We start from the raw sequence: 17,028 nt of genomic DNA, 5'->3' as shown, positions 1-17,028 counted from the left end.
AACAGACCAATCACAAGCACTGAAATTGAAACTGTGATAAAAAATCTTCCAACAAACAAAAGCCCAGGACCAGATGGCTTCACAGGCGAATTCTATCAAGCATTTAGAGAAGAGCTAACGCCTATCCTTCTCAAACTCTTCCAAAATATAGCAGAGGGAGGAACACTCCCAAACTCATTCTACGAGGCCACCATCACCTTGATACCAAAACCAGACAAGGATGTCACAAAGAAAGAAAACTACAGGCCAATATCACTGATGAACATAGATGCAAAAATCCTCAACAAAATACTAGCAAACAGAATCCAACAGCACATTAAAAGGATCATACACCATGATCAAGTGGGGTTTATCCCAGGAATGCAAGGATTCTTCAATATACGCAAATCAATCAACGTGATACACCATATTAACAAATTGAAGGAGAAAAACCATATGATCATCTCAATAGATGCAGAGAAAGCTTTCGACAAAATTCAACACCCATTCATGATAAAAACCCTGCAGAAAGTAGGCATAGAGGGAACTTTCCTCAACATAATAAAGGCCATATATGACAAACCCACAGCCAGCATCGTCCTCAATGGTGAAAAACTGAAACCATTTCCACTAAGATCAGGAACAAGACAAGGTTGCCCACTCTCACCACTCTTATTCAACATAGTTTTGGAAGTTTTAGCCACAGCAATCAGAGAAGAAAAGCAAATAAAAGGAATCCAAATTGGAAAAGAAGAAGTAAAGCTGTCACTGTTTGCAGATGACATGATACTATACATAGAGAATCCTAAAGATGCTACCAGAAAACTACTAGAGCTAATCAATGAATTTGGTAAAGTTGCAGGATACAAAATTAATGCACAGAAATCTCTGGCATTCCTATATACTAATGATGAAAAATCTGAAAGTGAAATCAAGGAAACACTCCCATTTACCATTGCAACAAAAAGAATAAAATATCTAGGAATAAACCTACCTAAGGAGACAAAAGACCTGTATGCAGAAAATTATAAGACACTGATGAAAGAAATTAAAGATGATACAAATAGATGGAGAGATGTACCATGTTCTTGGATTGGAAGAATCAACATTGTGAAAATGACTCTACTACCCAAAGCAATCTACAGATTCAATGCAATCCCTATCAAAATACCACTGGCATTTTTCACAGAACTAGAACAAAAAATTTCACAATTTGTATGGAAACACAAAAGACCCCGAATAGCCAAAGCAATCTTGAGAACGAAAAATGGAGCTGGAGGAATCAGGCTCCCTGACTTCAGACTATACTACAAAGCTGCAGTAATCAAGACAGTATGGTACTGGCACAGAAACAGAAAGATAGATCAATGGAACAGGATAGAAAGCCCAGAGATAAACCCACGGACATATGGTCACCTTATCTTTGATAAAGGAGGCAGGAATGTACAGTGGAGAAAGGACAGTCTCTTCAATAAGTGGTGTTGGGAAAACTGGACAGGGACATGTAAAAGTATGAGATTCGATCACTCCCTAACACCATACACAAAAATAAGCTCAAAATGGATTAAAGACCTAAATGTAAGGCCAGACACTATCAAACTCTTAGAGGACAACATAGGCAGAACACTCTATGACATAAATCACAGCAAGATCCTTTTTGACCCACCTCCTAGAGAAATGGAAATAAAGACAAAAATAAACACATGGGACCTAATGAAACTTAAAAGCTTTTGCACAGCAAAGGAAACCATAAACAAGACCAAAAGACAACCCTCAGAATGGGAGAAAATATTTGCAAATGAAGCAACTGACAAAGGATTAATCTCCAAAATTTATAAGCAGCTCATGCAGCTCAATAACAAAAAAACAAACAACCCAATCCAAAAATGGGCAGAAGACCTAAATAGACATTTCTCCACAGAAGATATACAGACTGCCAACAAACACATGAAAGGATGCTCAACATCTTTACTAATTAGAGAAATGCAAATCAAAACTACAATGAGATATCATCTCACACCAGTCAGAATGGCCATCATCAAAAAATCTAGAAACAATAAATGCTGGAGAGGGTGTGGAAAAAAGGGAACACTCTTGCACTGCTGGTGGGAATGTGAATTGGTACAGCCACTATGGAGAACGGTATGGAGGTTCCTTAAAAAACTACAAATAGAACTACCATATGACCCTGCAATCCCACTACTGGGCATATACCCTGAGAAAACCATAATTCAAAAAGAGACATGTACCAAAATGTTCATAGCAGCCCTATTTACAATAGCCCGGAGATGGAAACAACCTAAGTGTCCATCATCGGATGAATGGGTAAAGAAGATGTGGCACATACATACAATGGAATATTACTCAGCCATAAAAAGAAATGAAATTGAACTATTTGTAATGAGGTGGATGGACCTAGAGTCTGTCATACAGAGTGAAGTAAGTCAGAAAGAGAAAGACAAATACTGTATGCTGACACACATATATGGAATTTAAGAAAAAAAAAAGGTCATGAAGAACATAGGGGTAAGACAGGAATAAAGACACAGACCTACTAGAGAATGGACTTGAGGATATGGGGAGGGGGAAGGGTAAGCTGTGACAAAGTGAAAGAGCGGCATGGACATATATACACTACCAAACGTAAGGTAGATAGCTAGTGGGAAGCAGCCGCATAGCACAGGGAGATCAGCTCGGTGCTTTGTGACCGCCTGGAGGGGTGGGATAGGGAGGGTGGGAGGGAGACGCAAAAGGGAGGGGATATGGGAACATATGTATACATATAACTGATTAAATTTGTGATAAAGCAAAAAATAAAAAATAAAAAAAAAAAAAAAAAAAAAAAAAAAAAAAAGACTGCAAACACAGCAGTACCATTTCAAAAGTGCTTTAGATTGGCAGCAAAGGCTCAATCTGTATGGGGCAGCTTTGGTGAAAATACAAGCTCACATCAGTACACCACCTTGGCCTATCCTCTTTGTTCTTGTGATGAAACCTTGATTTCAACCATTTCAAAACATTTTCCCATTGTTATCAGACTGGTTCCACTAGAGTCCCTGCTTCCAAAGAGCATTTATATGAAGTTACAAACAGTCTGATGCAAAAGTAGGACGTCTGTGTCATTTGGTGCTTCGAAAATATTTTTTTAAAGAATTGTCTGAACATTTCCTAAAAAAAAAAAAAAAATAAATAAAAAATAAAAATGGGCAAAATATGGAGATATATGTATATGTATAGCTGATTCACTTTGTTATAAAGCAGAAACTAACACACCATTGTAAAGCAATTATACTCCAATAAAGATGTTAAAAATAAATAAATAAATGTAAAAACATGGGCAAAAGCTTTGAACAGACACATCAACAAAGAAAATAAACAGATAGCAAATAAGCACATGAAAGCACATTCAACACTACTCGTCATTAGGGAAATGCAAATTAAAACCACAATGAGATTCCACCACACACCTATTTTAGAATGGCAAAAATTAAAAAAACTGGCCATACCAATGGTATAACCACTTTGGAAGAAGTCTTGTATTTCCTTAAAAAATTAAACATACACCTACTTTTGATTCAGTCATTCCTCTCCTAAGTATTTACCCAAGGAAGTGAAACCATATGTTCATACAAAGACTAGTACAGAAATTTCTTAGCAGCTTTATTTATAATTAAAAAAAAAAAAAAGACAAAACAGGGCACCCAAAAGTCCATCGCAGGTGAATAGCTGAACAAACTGTGGTATATCCATACAATGGAATACTGTTCAGTAATAAAAAAAGAACTGACTACTGATACATGCAACAACATGCATATATTTCAAAATAATTAAGTTGAGTGAAAAAAAGCCAGACAAAATGAAGTACATACTGTATGATTCCATTTATACAAAATTCTAGAAAATGCAAACTAATCTATAGTGACAAAAAGCAGATCAGTGCTTGCCTGGGTAAAAGTGGCGGAGGGGAGCTGGACAGGAAGATGCAAAGGCAGAGATTACAAAAGGGAATGATAGACTTTTAGAGATCATAGCTATGTTTATTACCCTGACTGTGGCAAGGATTTCACAGGCATATACACATATATGTTAAAACTTAAATTGTATTCTTTAAACACGTATAGTTTAATGTGTGTCAATTTTACCTCAATAAAGCTGTTTTTTAAAAATAACATCTTCGGGACTTCCCTGGTGGTGCAGTGCTTAAGAACCCGCCTGCCAACGCAGGCGACACGGGTTCAAGCCCTGGTCTGGGAAGATCCCACATGCCATGGAGCGACTAAGCCCGTTCACCACAACTACTGAGCCTGCGCTCTAAAACCCGCAAGCCACAACTACTGAAGCCCGCGTGCCACAACTACTGAAGACCATGCATCTAGAGCCCGTGCTCCGCAACAAGAGGAGCCACTGCAATGAGAAGCTCGCATGCCACAACGAAGAGTAGCCCTTGCTCGCCACAACTAGAGAAAGCCCGCGCACAGCAACAAAGACCCAATACAGCCAAAAATAAATAAAAAATAGATAAATTTTTAAAACTAAATGAATAAAAAAAAATAACATCTTGGTTCTACACATAAATCCAAAATAATTGCTCATTTTCTGGTATACCAGAAATGATTTACTTCCACTTGTCATTAGTATTTGGCCTCAGCGACTGTGATCTAACAAAAATTTAAAACTATTCTTACTCTACTTTTCTTCCAAATCCATTTAAATTCTTCCAAAACTATCATGGAAAATTGGAACATTCCAGTGTTGCCTCAGATTTTTTCCCTTCGCAAACTAAGAATTATTCTCTTCAGTAATGTCTCCATACAGGAATTGCCAAATATTTGTTTCTTTCCATTTCTATGTTTTTCCCTCTGGAACCACAGCTCCAGTGTTCACTGCAACCAAATGAGATTCAGGGAAAACAAAACAGTTCCTGGAATTTGGATGTTAAACAACCAATAATAAATTCTAAAAAATAGCACTATTATTAAGAACACCTTACTTTTCATTATATTTTATGAACTGCCTTGACCTCATTACCCCCCCCAAAAATGTTTCTTAGATCAAATATAAAAATTAGTATTTACTGGGTTTCCCTGGTGGCGCAGTGGTTGAGAGTCCACCTGCCGATGCAGGGGACAGAGGTTCGTGCCCCGGCCCGGGAAGATCCCACATGCCGCAGAGCGGCTGGGCCCGTGAGCCATGGCCGCTGAGCCTGCGTGTCCGGAGCCTGTGCTCCGCAACGGGAGAGGCCACAACAGTGAGAGGTCCGCATACCGCAAAAAAAAAAAAAAAAAAAAAATTAGTACTTACTGAACAAGCAAATGTAAGATAACAAAATTAAGACCTCAACTAAAGAAAATAATCTATTGGGAGTTCCTTGGTGGACTAGTGGTTAGGATGCGGCACTTTCACTGCTGTGGCCTAGTTTCAATCCCTCCTCAGGGAACTGAGATCCCATAAGCCATGTGGTGCAGCCAAAAAAAAAGAGAAAGAAAAGGAAAGAAAGAAAATAATCTATTAACACAGGCCCAGCCATAACTAAGTGATCACGTGTTCTTAAATTGTCAGTTCTGCTATATCTTAGGGCACTGAAGTTAGAGAACTATTAGGAGACATAAATACAAAATTAAAACTACTGTCAGAAATATAATATGCTTTTATTAATATGAATTCAAATACAATATAAATCAATTCACTTTTATTAAGATCCAAGTTCTGTGTGTATGTTAAATATTATTTTTGCATAAAAGACCCATTACAACTTACAGTCATAATCTCATGAAAAAAGAAACGTTTCCATGACAAAAATAAGGTAAATTTCCCAGGAAAAGATTTTTATCACAAGTAATCTAGATGACACAAGGTTTGAAAGTCTCTATTACTCCTGCCTATCACTTCTCATTTTGTTACTTCTTTCTTCCCCAGAGGAAAGTCAATTACTTCCTATTATCATTGCCTGGAACACTGAAAATACAGCATCTCTGGATCCCAAACTCTGAGGGGCTTTTCGAGGTGATACAGTTCCTTACCTCCAGACAAAATGGAAACCAGACACGTGTCCTATTCATTCAACATGAACTGAGTACCAACTTATGGGCCAAACACTGAGAATACAAAGAAAGGAATAAGACACTGTTCCTGGTGCTCAGATTTCACAGTCCTCCCCACTCCATAACCCGATGCCATTGTTTAACATTCCTGTCAAGTTTCCCCCATCATCTAATGTTCTCTGGAGACAGAGAATAGCTATTTAGTCACACACAAGTCTCCTGCTCCAATAACCTATTTCCCTTTATTCAGCATGAAGTTCTAACTAGAACTAAGTTGATCTATTCCTCTAACACAGTACTTAACACACTTTTTTTTTTTTTTTCTGGCAGGGGGACTCTTAAGAGCGTTACTGAAGTTCTAAGCTCAATAATGCCAGGGATTATATCTAGATCTTGTTCACCACTTTATATCAACTGAAACAGAGTAGATACTCAATAAACATAGTTTGAATGAATCTCTCTGATAACTTGAACACACCACATGTCATATGCTAACTGTGACCTCTGGACAAATGAGAATAATACCATCTTCCTCACAGGGTTGTTGTGAAAGGAGATAACATACGTAAAGTTATATCTGACACATGATACACATTCCAAAAATGTACGCACTTATTATTTTAATTTAAAAAATTTTTAAACACCTTATTTTGAAATTATTTTATTTATTTTTTAAATCTGCATGTTTTATTTCCATTAGAAAAATATTATCTATATAAAATTTGGTCCAGTTTCTTCTCCTTTACCTCTAACATTCAAACTTAAATAATTTTACTCAAGTAAAAGCAGAATCATGTATCTGACATGAAAACTAAATATTTCACATCATTAAATTAATAGTTTAACTGAATTAGGTGTGCTCTTATTTCTCAGGAATAGTAACTCATCTTTCCTACATGTTATTTCCCTTTACTTTTATTTTTCTGAGTAACTATGTAATGCGTAACATGTAATGAGTAACATATGTAACTATGTAATGTGTCTCTTTTCCCACATCTAGTAATATGAGTGTTATAGAAGTGTAATTTATAACTTCAGTAACTAGATGCATCATTAATCTTTAACTCATGTTCAATTCCCCTTATTATATGGTATTTCCATAATAACTTCAGATATTTCAGTCAACCTTACACTTTCCAACAGAGACTGTAAAAATTAAGACATTAATTTAAAAACATTATTAAAATTCCAGACTAAGTAACACTGGGCCCACTTAGAGTGATGCTGTCACAAGGTCCTTGGACAGCTACTGCTTCAATCTCAACACGGCCTCCTTTGGGCAAAGCAGCAACCTGGTAAGCAGCTCTTGCGGAAAACGACTCTGGAAATATTGCTTGTAGATGTCATTGACAGTACTGAAGTCATTTATGTCAGACAGCAAAACAGGTGTTTTTACCACATTCGTGAAGTCACAGCCTGCTGCTTTCAGAATTTCACCCACATTTGGAAGAGCTTGTTTAGCCTCTTCTGCCACCCCTCCTGGCACAAGCTGTCCACTTGCAGGATCCATGCCTAGCTGTCCTGAAATGTAAATGGTCCTGTCGACTAACACTGCCTGACTGTAGGGACCAATGGCCGCTGGGGCTTTCGCGGTGCTTATCACCTTTCTGATCAAAGACAACATGGTTAATCCTTTTCCCTTGCCACCCCTCGGAGACAACTACCCTGTACACTGCTCCTACTCGCATCTCAAGGGTCTCTGAAATAATTTTAAATTTACAGAAAAGTTGCAAAGATAGTAGAGAAAGTTCCCATATCACTCAGTTTTTCTCTGATAGTAACATCTTACATAACCATAGTACTCTTGTCAAAACTGAGAAATTAACATTAGTACAATATTAACTAAACTATAATCTTTATTCCGCTTTTACCAGTTTTTCCACTAATGTTCTTTTTCTATTCTAAGGCCAACTCAAGGTACCACACTACATTTAGACAGATTTTTATTTTTTAAGTGCTTAGTTAATTCTTAGTCTTTTCCACATAACACTCTGAATTGGGAGAATCAACAAAACTATTTAAAGCTATAGAACTGTCTGAACAAGAACTCTGAGCTTTTCCTTGGTCTTTTCTTGGCCCTTTGACGCTATCCAAACTATAGCCTACTCTCTTAGTACAGGGCCAACAAACTTTTTTGGTAAAGCACAGGTAAATTATTTTAGGCTTGTGGAACATACGGTCTCTATTGTAACCAATGAACACTGCTGTTGTAGCACAAAAACAGTCACAGATAATACATTAACAAATGAGCATGGCTGTGTTCCAATAAAACTTCACTTGTAAAAACAGGCAGCGGCCTGGATTTGGCCCATAGCCTGTAGGTTGCTGACCCACCTTAGTGCATTTCATAACACGGAATGAGTTTTGGATACTCAATACCATGACTGAGAGTAGAGGATGTATCCTTAAGTTTACTTGCAATGATTCTTTATATTATTTAAAAAAAAATATTCCATGGAACAATGTGGACAATAGTCCTGGCCTCAGAAATTATTCTTAGGATTGAAAAGCAGGTTGTATAGTAGAATCAGTGTGGGCAAAACACACAAAAATAACTGGCAAAAATCCCAAAGCTTTGGGGAGTGCAAAACAATACTATCCTTATGGAAGGAAATTTAGCAACATCTATCAAAATTTAAATACATTTACTCTTTGACTCAGAAATCCGAAGTCTAAAAATTTATCCTATACCTGTACCTATGTGAATTGAAGTATATCAAGCTTATTCGTTATAGCATTGTTTGTAATGAACAAGATCAGAAACAACCCAAATGTCCATATACAGAAACATCATGTAGCTGCAGGAATAAAAACAAAAACAAAAACAAAAACAAAAAACTACATATATTAATATGGAAAAAACTTCAGGAAGTGTTTTAAGCATAAAAAAAGCAAGAACATAAGTAGTATCCTACCTTCTATAAGAAAGAGAAAATAAGAATATATAATTGCGACTTCCCTGGTGGCGCAGTGGTTAAGAATCCGCCTGCCAACGCAGGGGACGTGGGTTCAAGCCCTGGTCCAGGAAGATTCCACATGCTGCGGAGCAACTAAGCCCATGTGCCACAACTACAGAGCCTGCACTCTAGAGCCCATGAGCCACAACTACTGAGCCCGCGCTCCTAGGGCCTGTGCTCTGCAACAAGAGAAGCCAACACAATGAGAAGCCCATGCACAATGAAGAGTGGCCCCTGCTTGCTGCAACTGGAGAATGTCTGCACACAGCAATGAAGACCCAACGCAGCCATAAATAAATAAATATTTTTTTAAAAAACCAACAGAATATAGGACTTCCCTGGTGGTCCAGTGGTTAAGAATCCGCCTTCCAATGCAGGGGACCCGGGTTTGATCCCTGGTTGGGGACCTAAGATCCCACATGCCGTGGGGCAACTAAGCCTGTGCGTCAGAACTGCTGAGCCCGCATGCTCTGGAGCCCACACGCCACAACTAGAGAGAAGCCCACACGTGACAACTAAGACCCAACACAGCCGAAGAAAAGAAGGAAGGGAGGAAGGGAGGGAGGGAGGGAGGGAGGGAGGGAGGAAGGAAGGAAGGAAGGAAGGAAAATATAATTGCTTTTGCTGATATCTGAATAAAGAAACGTTGAAAGATATCCAAGTAATCTAGACGGTTACCTATAGAAGTGGGTAGGCATTGAGAGAAAACATCTCCATGTATGTACGTGTGTGTGTGTGTGTGTGTGTGTGTGTAGTTTTGGTTTTTGAACCATGTAAATGTATTAGCTATTCAAATAATAAATTTTAAAGAATAATATTAATTTAGAATCATTGTAAGGATTAAAGAGTTTGTAAATGTAACCAATATAAAATCTCTAACACACTGTTTTACACACAGTGAGTACTGTTGCTGGTCTTTTTAAATGTCATCCAAATGGTGTGATAACATAAATGAATAAAAGAATAAATACCAAACACTTAGACTCAATATTTTCATCTCTAGGAATCTACCTTAATAAAAATCTAAAAATTGGACAAAGATTTAAATATAAATAATGAACTGATGAAACAACCCAAAAACTCAAAAATAGAGAAATATTCAATAAACTATAGTACACCTATACTTATAAAGCATTTTTAATGACAGAGAAAATGCTCAAAATATACAACTTTATAATCTCAAATGAGGGGGACAGAGTGGTGAGGGTGGGGAGTGAGGGACTGGGAAGCAGAGAGATATATGCAGACATAAAAGACCTGAAGTACAGCCAATAAACTTTTACAGAGGGGTTGTTGGCAATTTTTATTTTCTCTTTAATTCTTTTCTGTATTTTTCAAATTTTCTTTTAATCATGTAATCCTAAAAAGGAAAAGAAAGAAAGAGAGAGAAAATGGATTTCGGGATCAAAGAAATGCAAGTTCAAATCCCATATTATATACCCAATTTTAGACAAGTTAATTAAGCTGTTAAAAAGCTGCCAGATTTGTAAAATGGAGATGATACAGAAATTCCAGGGTTATTTTAAGGATTAGAGACATTATATGTAAAAATGACCTAACTAATGTCTTAAACATAGTGAATACTAACTAGTATTATTCTCATACATCTCATCTGTGTAACATCCTCGCCTATATAAAATTACACTAGGGGACTTCCCCAGCAGTCCAGTGGTTAAGACTCCACACTTCCACAGACTGGGGCGTGGATCCAATCCGCAGGGATCTAAGATGGGGGAACTAAGGTGGGGGAACTGGTTGGGAAACTAAGATCCCACATGCTGTGCGGCATGGTGAAAAAAAGAAAAAGAGAGAGAAAAATAAAATAAAATTATACTATGTTTTATCAATCTAAGGTACTATCCTTTTAAGATGCAAGCAAGTTTTAGAAATGTTGAAATGTGAAAAATGATCATCCTAGATTTGATGAAATTCAGTGTTTAAGTTTAGTGAAATAAATGCTACTTTCCATACGTATCTTTTTATTTACTACAATGGAGTGTAAACTGCATTAGAAGCAGATATTAAAAATAACAGGAGGGACTTCCCTGGTGGCACAGTGGTTAAGAATCCACCTGCCAATGCAGGGGACACGATTTCGAGCCCTGATCCGGGAAGATCCCACATGCCGCAGAGCAACTAAGCCTATGCGCCACAACTACTGAGCCTGCACTCTGGAGCCCGCAAGGCACAACTACTGAGCCCGCGTGCCACAACTACTAAAGCCCATGTGCCTAGAGCCCATGCTCCGCAACAAGAGAAGCCACTACAATGAGAAGCCCACGCACTGCATCGAAGAGTAGACCCTGCTCGCAGCAACTAGAGAACGCCCGTGTGCAGCAACAAAGACCCAACGCAGCCAAAAAAATAAATAAATAAAATTTATTTTAAAAATATATTAAAAAATGGGCTTCCCGGGTGGCGCAGTGGTTGAGAGTCTGCCTGCCGATGCAGGGGACATGGGTTCGTGCCCTGGTCCGGGAGGATCCCATATGCCACGGAGTGGCTGGGCCCGTGAGCCATGGTCACTGAGCCTGCGCATCTGGAGCCTGTGCTCCACAGCGGGAGAGGCCACAGCAGTGAGAGGCCTACGTACGGCAAAAAAAAAAAAAAAAAAAATATATATATATATATATACATATATATATATATATAAATATAAATATAAAAGGATTGGGAATTCCCTGGCGGTCCAGTGCTTAGGACTCAGTGCTTTCACTGCTGGGGCCTGAGTTCAATCCCTGGTCGGGGAACTAGGATCCTGCAGGCCGTGCAGCTTCTACGTTTCTATATAAGATACAAGAATGGATAGTAAGCACGTGAAAAGATGCTCATCATGAATAATTAAGCAAATGCAAATCAAAACCACGATGAGATACCAACTCACTACCATGAGAGTGGCTACTATTAAAAAAACAGAAAACAAGTGTTGGCAAGGATGTAAAGAAATTGGAACCCTTGTGCAGTGCTGGTAGAAATAAAAAATGGTGCAAGCACTATCATAAACAGTATGGCAATTCCTCAAAAAATTAAAAACAGAATTACCATATGATGCAGAAATTTCACTTCTGGGTATATACCCAAAATAACTGAAAGCAGGAACCTGAATAGATACTTGTACAGTCATGTTCACAGCAGCATTATTCACAAAAGCCAAAAGGTAGAAGCAACCCAAGTTCCAGCAATGAATGAATGAATAAACAAAATGTGGTATATTCATAAAATCAAATGTTATCCAACTTGGGGAAAAAGAGGGAATTCTGACACATGCTACAACATGGATGAACCTTGAAAACATTTTGCTAAGTGAAGTAAGCCAGTCACAAAAAGGCAAATACTATGTAACTCCACTTATGAGGTACCTAGAGTAGTCAAATCAAATCCATAGAGACAGAATAGAGAATGGTGGTTGCCAGTAGCTTGTGGGAGCGGGAATAAAGAATTGCTGTTTAGTGGCTCCAGAGTTCCAGTTTTGCAAGATGAAAAGAGTTCTCAAGATTGGTTGCACAACAGTGTCAATGTACCTAATGCTACTGAACTGCACATTTAAAAATGGTTAAAATGGTAAATTATTATTTTTTCTTTTTTTTGCGGTACGCGGGCCTCTCACTGTTGTGGCCTCTCCCGTTGCAGAGCACAGGCTCCGGACGCGCAGGCTCAGCAGCCATGGCTCACAGGCCTAGCCGCTCCGCGGCATGTGTGATCTTCCCAGACCCGGGCATGAACCCGTGTCCCCTGCATCGGCAGGCAGACTCTCAACCACTGCGCCACCAGGGAAGCCCTAAAATGGTAAATTTTATGTTACATGTATTTTACCACAATAAATTAAAGTTAAAATTAAAGGACTGTAATAGTGAGAACAAGCCTATTTGAATAACATAACTCTGAAAATAACTGTAATAGACTGTAAATTCACTTAAGGTAGGAAGATTTCTTTAAAGTAATGCAATCTCCTTTGAAGAGTTATGAATATGATAACAACAAAAAAAGTGACATAAATAAAAACCAAGTAAGTTTTAAACTACTTTAATAAATACTTTGAAGCATTTAAAACCCCAAATGAAATTTAAATACTGTAAACACAATACGCTCTGAGCAATAGACTTATTATTCAACTTCGTATTTCTTTTTTTTTTTTTACCTGGCAGAGAGAATAGTACCAAGACAGAGGAAGATCAAACACTCTTAGTGCTGCTGTCCTCAGGGAAAACTGTGATTCACTTACTGTTTCTTCTGACATGACTCCTCTTCTAATCTTCAGTAAATGAAACAAAAAATATATTAGCCACAAAGATTTCTGGTTATTCTACAAATGAAAGATACAAATTGAAAATTTAACTCTTTTTAAGCAGCTTTCTTTTTTGCACTTAATTAAACAGCTTTCCTTTTTGCACACTAACCTGAAGAAAATAACATTCTGAGCCAAATTTACTTGAGCTAAAAGTTTATTAATCACCAAAGTAACCAAAAAGAAAATGAGTTAGATTTCAATTTTGAGTTCAAGTAGTAAATTTTCCTTAGAAAACTGCAGGTTCTAGATTCTCTCTTTTCTGGTTAAATAAATGTTTCAGCTGTTAAATAGTAATTTAAAATATTTTTCTTCCCACTTATTTCCTTCTAATAACAGCATTGGGTGGGGGCAGGTACTGAAAGAAATCTGATTGGAATCTTGACTCTAGGGGCTAGAAATGAACCTCAGGGCTCACTGAACTTCAGAACTCATGCATTTATTCTCCTACTGTCCCGTTTTAGAAAATTTTTAATTTTATATTGTAATATAGTTGATCCTACTATCCCATTTTAAAGCTCTTGAAAGAAGACATACATGCTATGAAATTTTAATATTGTTTGAATGCCTATTTCTATTGAAACCAAAGAAAGAAACATCAGTTGTCCACAGAGAAGGCAGTCATCACTGAGCAAGGCCCTTAAAGGTAGCGGAACACTGACAGAAACATGATGGTTCAGGGTCTGGGTCTATGCTTTGTAGAGCCAGAAACTCAATTTTATCAGTGTACCCAGCTGGATACACACTAAACAAATTCACAGAGTACTGATATAAATTAGTTTACAAATTTGCTCATTTATAATAAGGAAATACACTATCTAGTGAAAGAATACCTTTATATGCTATCGAAACATACCCTTTCTGAAATAAGACATTGCAGGGAGTTGAATTAAGTATAAAAGGCTGTGTGGTGAGCACAAAGTTAACGGACCCTGAGGAATATTTCATGCAGGCTGGGAAAGAGCCTGAGAACTGTTTCTGTTGTACAAGAGTAGGCTTCCCCACTAGCCAGAATGTTTAGGCCTACCGAATTCAATACTTCTTTCCTTGCAGAGTGCTGTACAAACTACCAAAGAGAAAACAGAAACTAACAACAATCCCTCTATAAAAACTTATTTGCTATACTTTAAGTCCTTTATTTCTGCATATATCTCTGCTCTCTTTTTCTAAACTCTAGTAGACTAATCCCTTCCGTTAATAAGCCCCATTTTTTTTTCTTTCGGACAACTATCAAAACTACTGATTAAGTAGTAGTTTCCTTTCACATCAAGCACAGTAATACTTCTTAAGGTGGGTTACTGCTACTGACCGTTTACCTTTTCCCTATTAGGGACACTCAAGGAGTATAAACTTAATTCCCCCTCACTCATATTCTAATTAGAATATTTCAGCTCAGTGTAATTAGTTCTAATTGAAGTACATTTATTCTAACCAACAAACTGTGATAGAGACATATTATTCAGAAATACAAAAGAAATCATGAAGAAACAGTTAAACAAGTGAAAAATAGTCTTCTGAGGAATGAGACTAGGGATGTAGGGAGGCTGGGCAGGGAACCACTGTTTTTCATTATAAGTGCTTCTGTAATATTTGATTGTTTAAGTGCCTACATGTACTACTTTTTTGAAATGTTACACAAAAAAAAGGAGGGGAAGCACATTTATCCCCCCACCCCAAAAAAAACTGACAACTTCTTTTAGAGAAACATTTTTGGTAACGAAATAGATTCTGGATCATTAAAGTTATCTGTGCTATTAAATTAAAAAATTTTTTTAAAAAAAAGTACTGAGAGTAATTCACCCAAAGTGATTTTCTCCATAACAAAGTTTCAGATTTTTAAGCAGAGGAGAAAGAAAATAAAGCAATCACTTCAATTTGCTGCAGAGGTTTTCTTAAAAGAATTCTGACAAATGTCTATTTTTGCATTCTAACCACCTCATTCCCTTTCATTTAAAATCACTGAGGAAGTGATTCCAAACTTAATCATTAATAATTGAATAGCTTTTAAAAACTGGTCATTTCAGTTGCTTTCATAAATATTAATTTAAAAAAACATGAAGGCAGTTTCATGATTATTCGAATTTCGAGAGGGGGGGTCTAAAACATCACCCAAAATATTATACTCTGTAATATTACTCGCTTCTCTCCATTCTAACCACGAGAGAGTTAAAAATAAGTGTCATAAATAGAATTTGTTTCTTAAACACCCTAAAATTGGATTTTATAATCCAAGCAAGAATGAAAGTCTGAAATATCCACAAAATTTTGATAATCTATACAACCGAGCTCTGAGAAGATACTTGAAACACAGCAAAAATGCTTACTTACAATAATGATAAAATAATAATAAAGGTCTGTGCACGAGCAAGACCTTTTTGGAGTCCTCCCTCCAGAAAATAAAAGTTGAACAACTTTATTTACAGAAGGCCTCTAACGCCACAAACCTCCCGATGCTAAATTATTCTCGGAAAGCATCTTCAAGGAAAGCGTAATCTTCCTCATCCAAAAACCACTCCCCGCTCAAACCACTGACATTCTTGCAGGAATTTGTACCACACTAGTTGCCCCTCCCTCAGGCCTCCCTCACCCCCACCGCGCTCTCCTCTGCGGGCTTCCTTTTTCTTTACCAAAAGGACCAGGAAAGGGGCTCCCTCTCGGCTCAGCCGCCCCGACCGACCCTCGGTCCGGCTCCAAGCGGCCGCCAGCCCACCCTGATTCAGCGGTCCCGGGCGGGCCTCCCTCCGGCTTTCTGTTCTTCCACCCGCACTCGGAGTCCAGAGGTCGCAGGCTGTCACTCTTGCCCGCCCAGCAGCCTCTACCCCGTGGCCACTGCTACCCCACCCGACCCTCCGCCCGCCTGCACCACCCGCGTACCTGGCGCTCCAGGGTAAGTGTAGCCTGCCCACGCCTACCTCCCCGCCGCAGCAAGCCGCAGGCTGACCCCAGGGGCGGAGTCCTTCCGGGGTCAGGAGTGGGAAGGTGGAGAGAAAGTCGCGGGGCCCTCCTAGCCTTTCAGCGTGAGGGGATACGTGTGAAGCAGTTCCCGCCATTTTTGTTTAGGGTAGAGGCTCTCACCCTGCCAGATAGATGTAAAATATAGAATGGAAGAATTGCATCCTCTTACAGTGCTATCAAGAGCTAGCATCCTAGTTCGTAACCATTTGAGGGCTCTAGGACCATACTATGAATCTGGTGAAAACTATGGGGCCTTTTCTCCATATGTCATTTAAATACAGTGTTAAAAAAATACACTCACATACTATTAAAAGAAAAAATAGTGCGTGTGTGTGTGTGTGTGTGTGTGTGTGTATGTATATATATATATATATATATATATATATATATATGAGGTTAGATGCCCAAAACCAATCCACAGGTCCCAGATTAAGAACTACTATAGACGCTCAGCCCCCAAACAAATTAATGTTGAGGTATTCCAATCCTGTATTAATGATGAAGTTATTATTGATTTCAATTCCTCTTTAGCTTTTCTCCACGTTTCCTACTGAATTAGGCTACCAAATAATATGTGAATATGGTCAACTCTGAGGGGTTAGGCAATGTATTCACGGCTCCAAGTTTCTGTCTAATACGCAGTAAACTAATGGAGTGGGAGGGAGAACAACAGAAAACAACATGCTGTTTCTATGTGCAGTCCTGAGCCAAAACGTTCCGTCAGAACTGCAGATTTTCAAATTCCAATTTCTGAGCATATTTGTGGTGAAAAGCCAAAATAATTTTGTAAGGATTGCTAAAACATGAGAGC

At 38.2% G+C, this 17,028-nt stretch overlaps 1 protein-coding gene and 1 pseudogene across 3 annotated transcripts in view; both read right to left on the bottom strand.

The window, feature by feature from the left end:
* Positions 1 to 16,160, bottom strand: part of MIGA1 (mitoguardin 1) — a gene marked incomplete at its 3' end in the record, with an annotated part of 94,228 nt that extends 78,068 nt beyond the window's left edge. The window contains exons 1-2 of one of the 2 annotated variants that reach the window (XM_079727110.1): positions 16,137 to 16,160; positions 13,116 to 13,229 (exon numbers count right to left, since the gene is read on the bottom strand). In XM_079727110.1, coding sequence (XP_079583236.1) covers positions 13,116 to 13,214 — 99 coding nt within the window. In that variant the 5' untranslated portion in view covers positions 13,215 to 13,229; positions 16,137 to 16,160. Of the gene's footprint in view, positions 1 to 13,115; positions 13,230 to 16,136 lie in introns of those variants that run through there. The other variant, XM_079727111.1, reaches the window with a different exon arrangement.
* On the bottom strand, positions 7,214 to 7,644 carry LOC307048176 (2-iminobutanoate/2-iminopropanoate deaminase-like; annotated as a pseudogene). Its single transcript has one exon. The product of its transcript is annotated as a 2-iminobutanoate/2-iminopropanoate deaminase-like (transcript).
* Positions 16,161 to 17,028: the final 868 nt, after the last annotated feature.

Source organism: Hyperoodon ampullatus (genome assembly GCF_949752795.1).
Source record: "Hyperoodon ampullatus genome assembly, chromosome: 2".
In the NCBI taxonomy this organism is placed as follows: domain Eukaryota; kingdom Metazoa; phylum Chordata; class Mammalia; order Artiodactyla; family Ziphiidae; genus Hyperoodon; species Hyperoodon ampullatus.
Note: the sequence above shows the minus strand (reverse complement) of the source record. Positions and strands in the feature narration are given on the sequence as shown.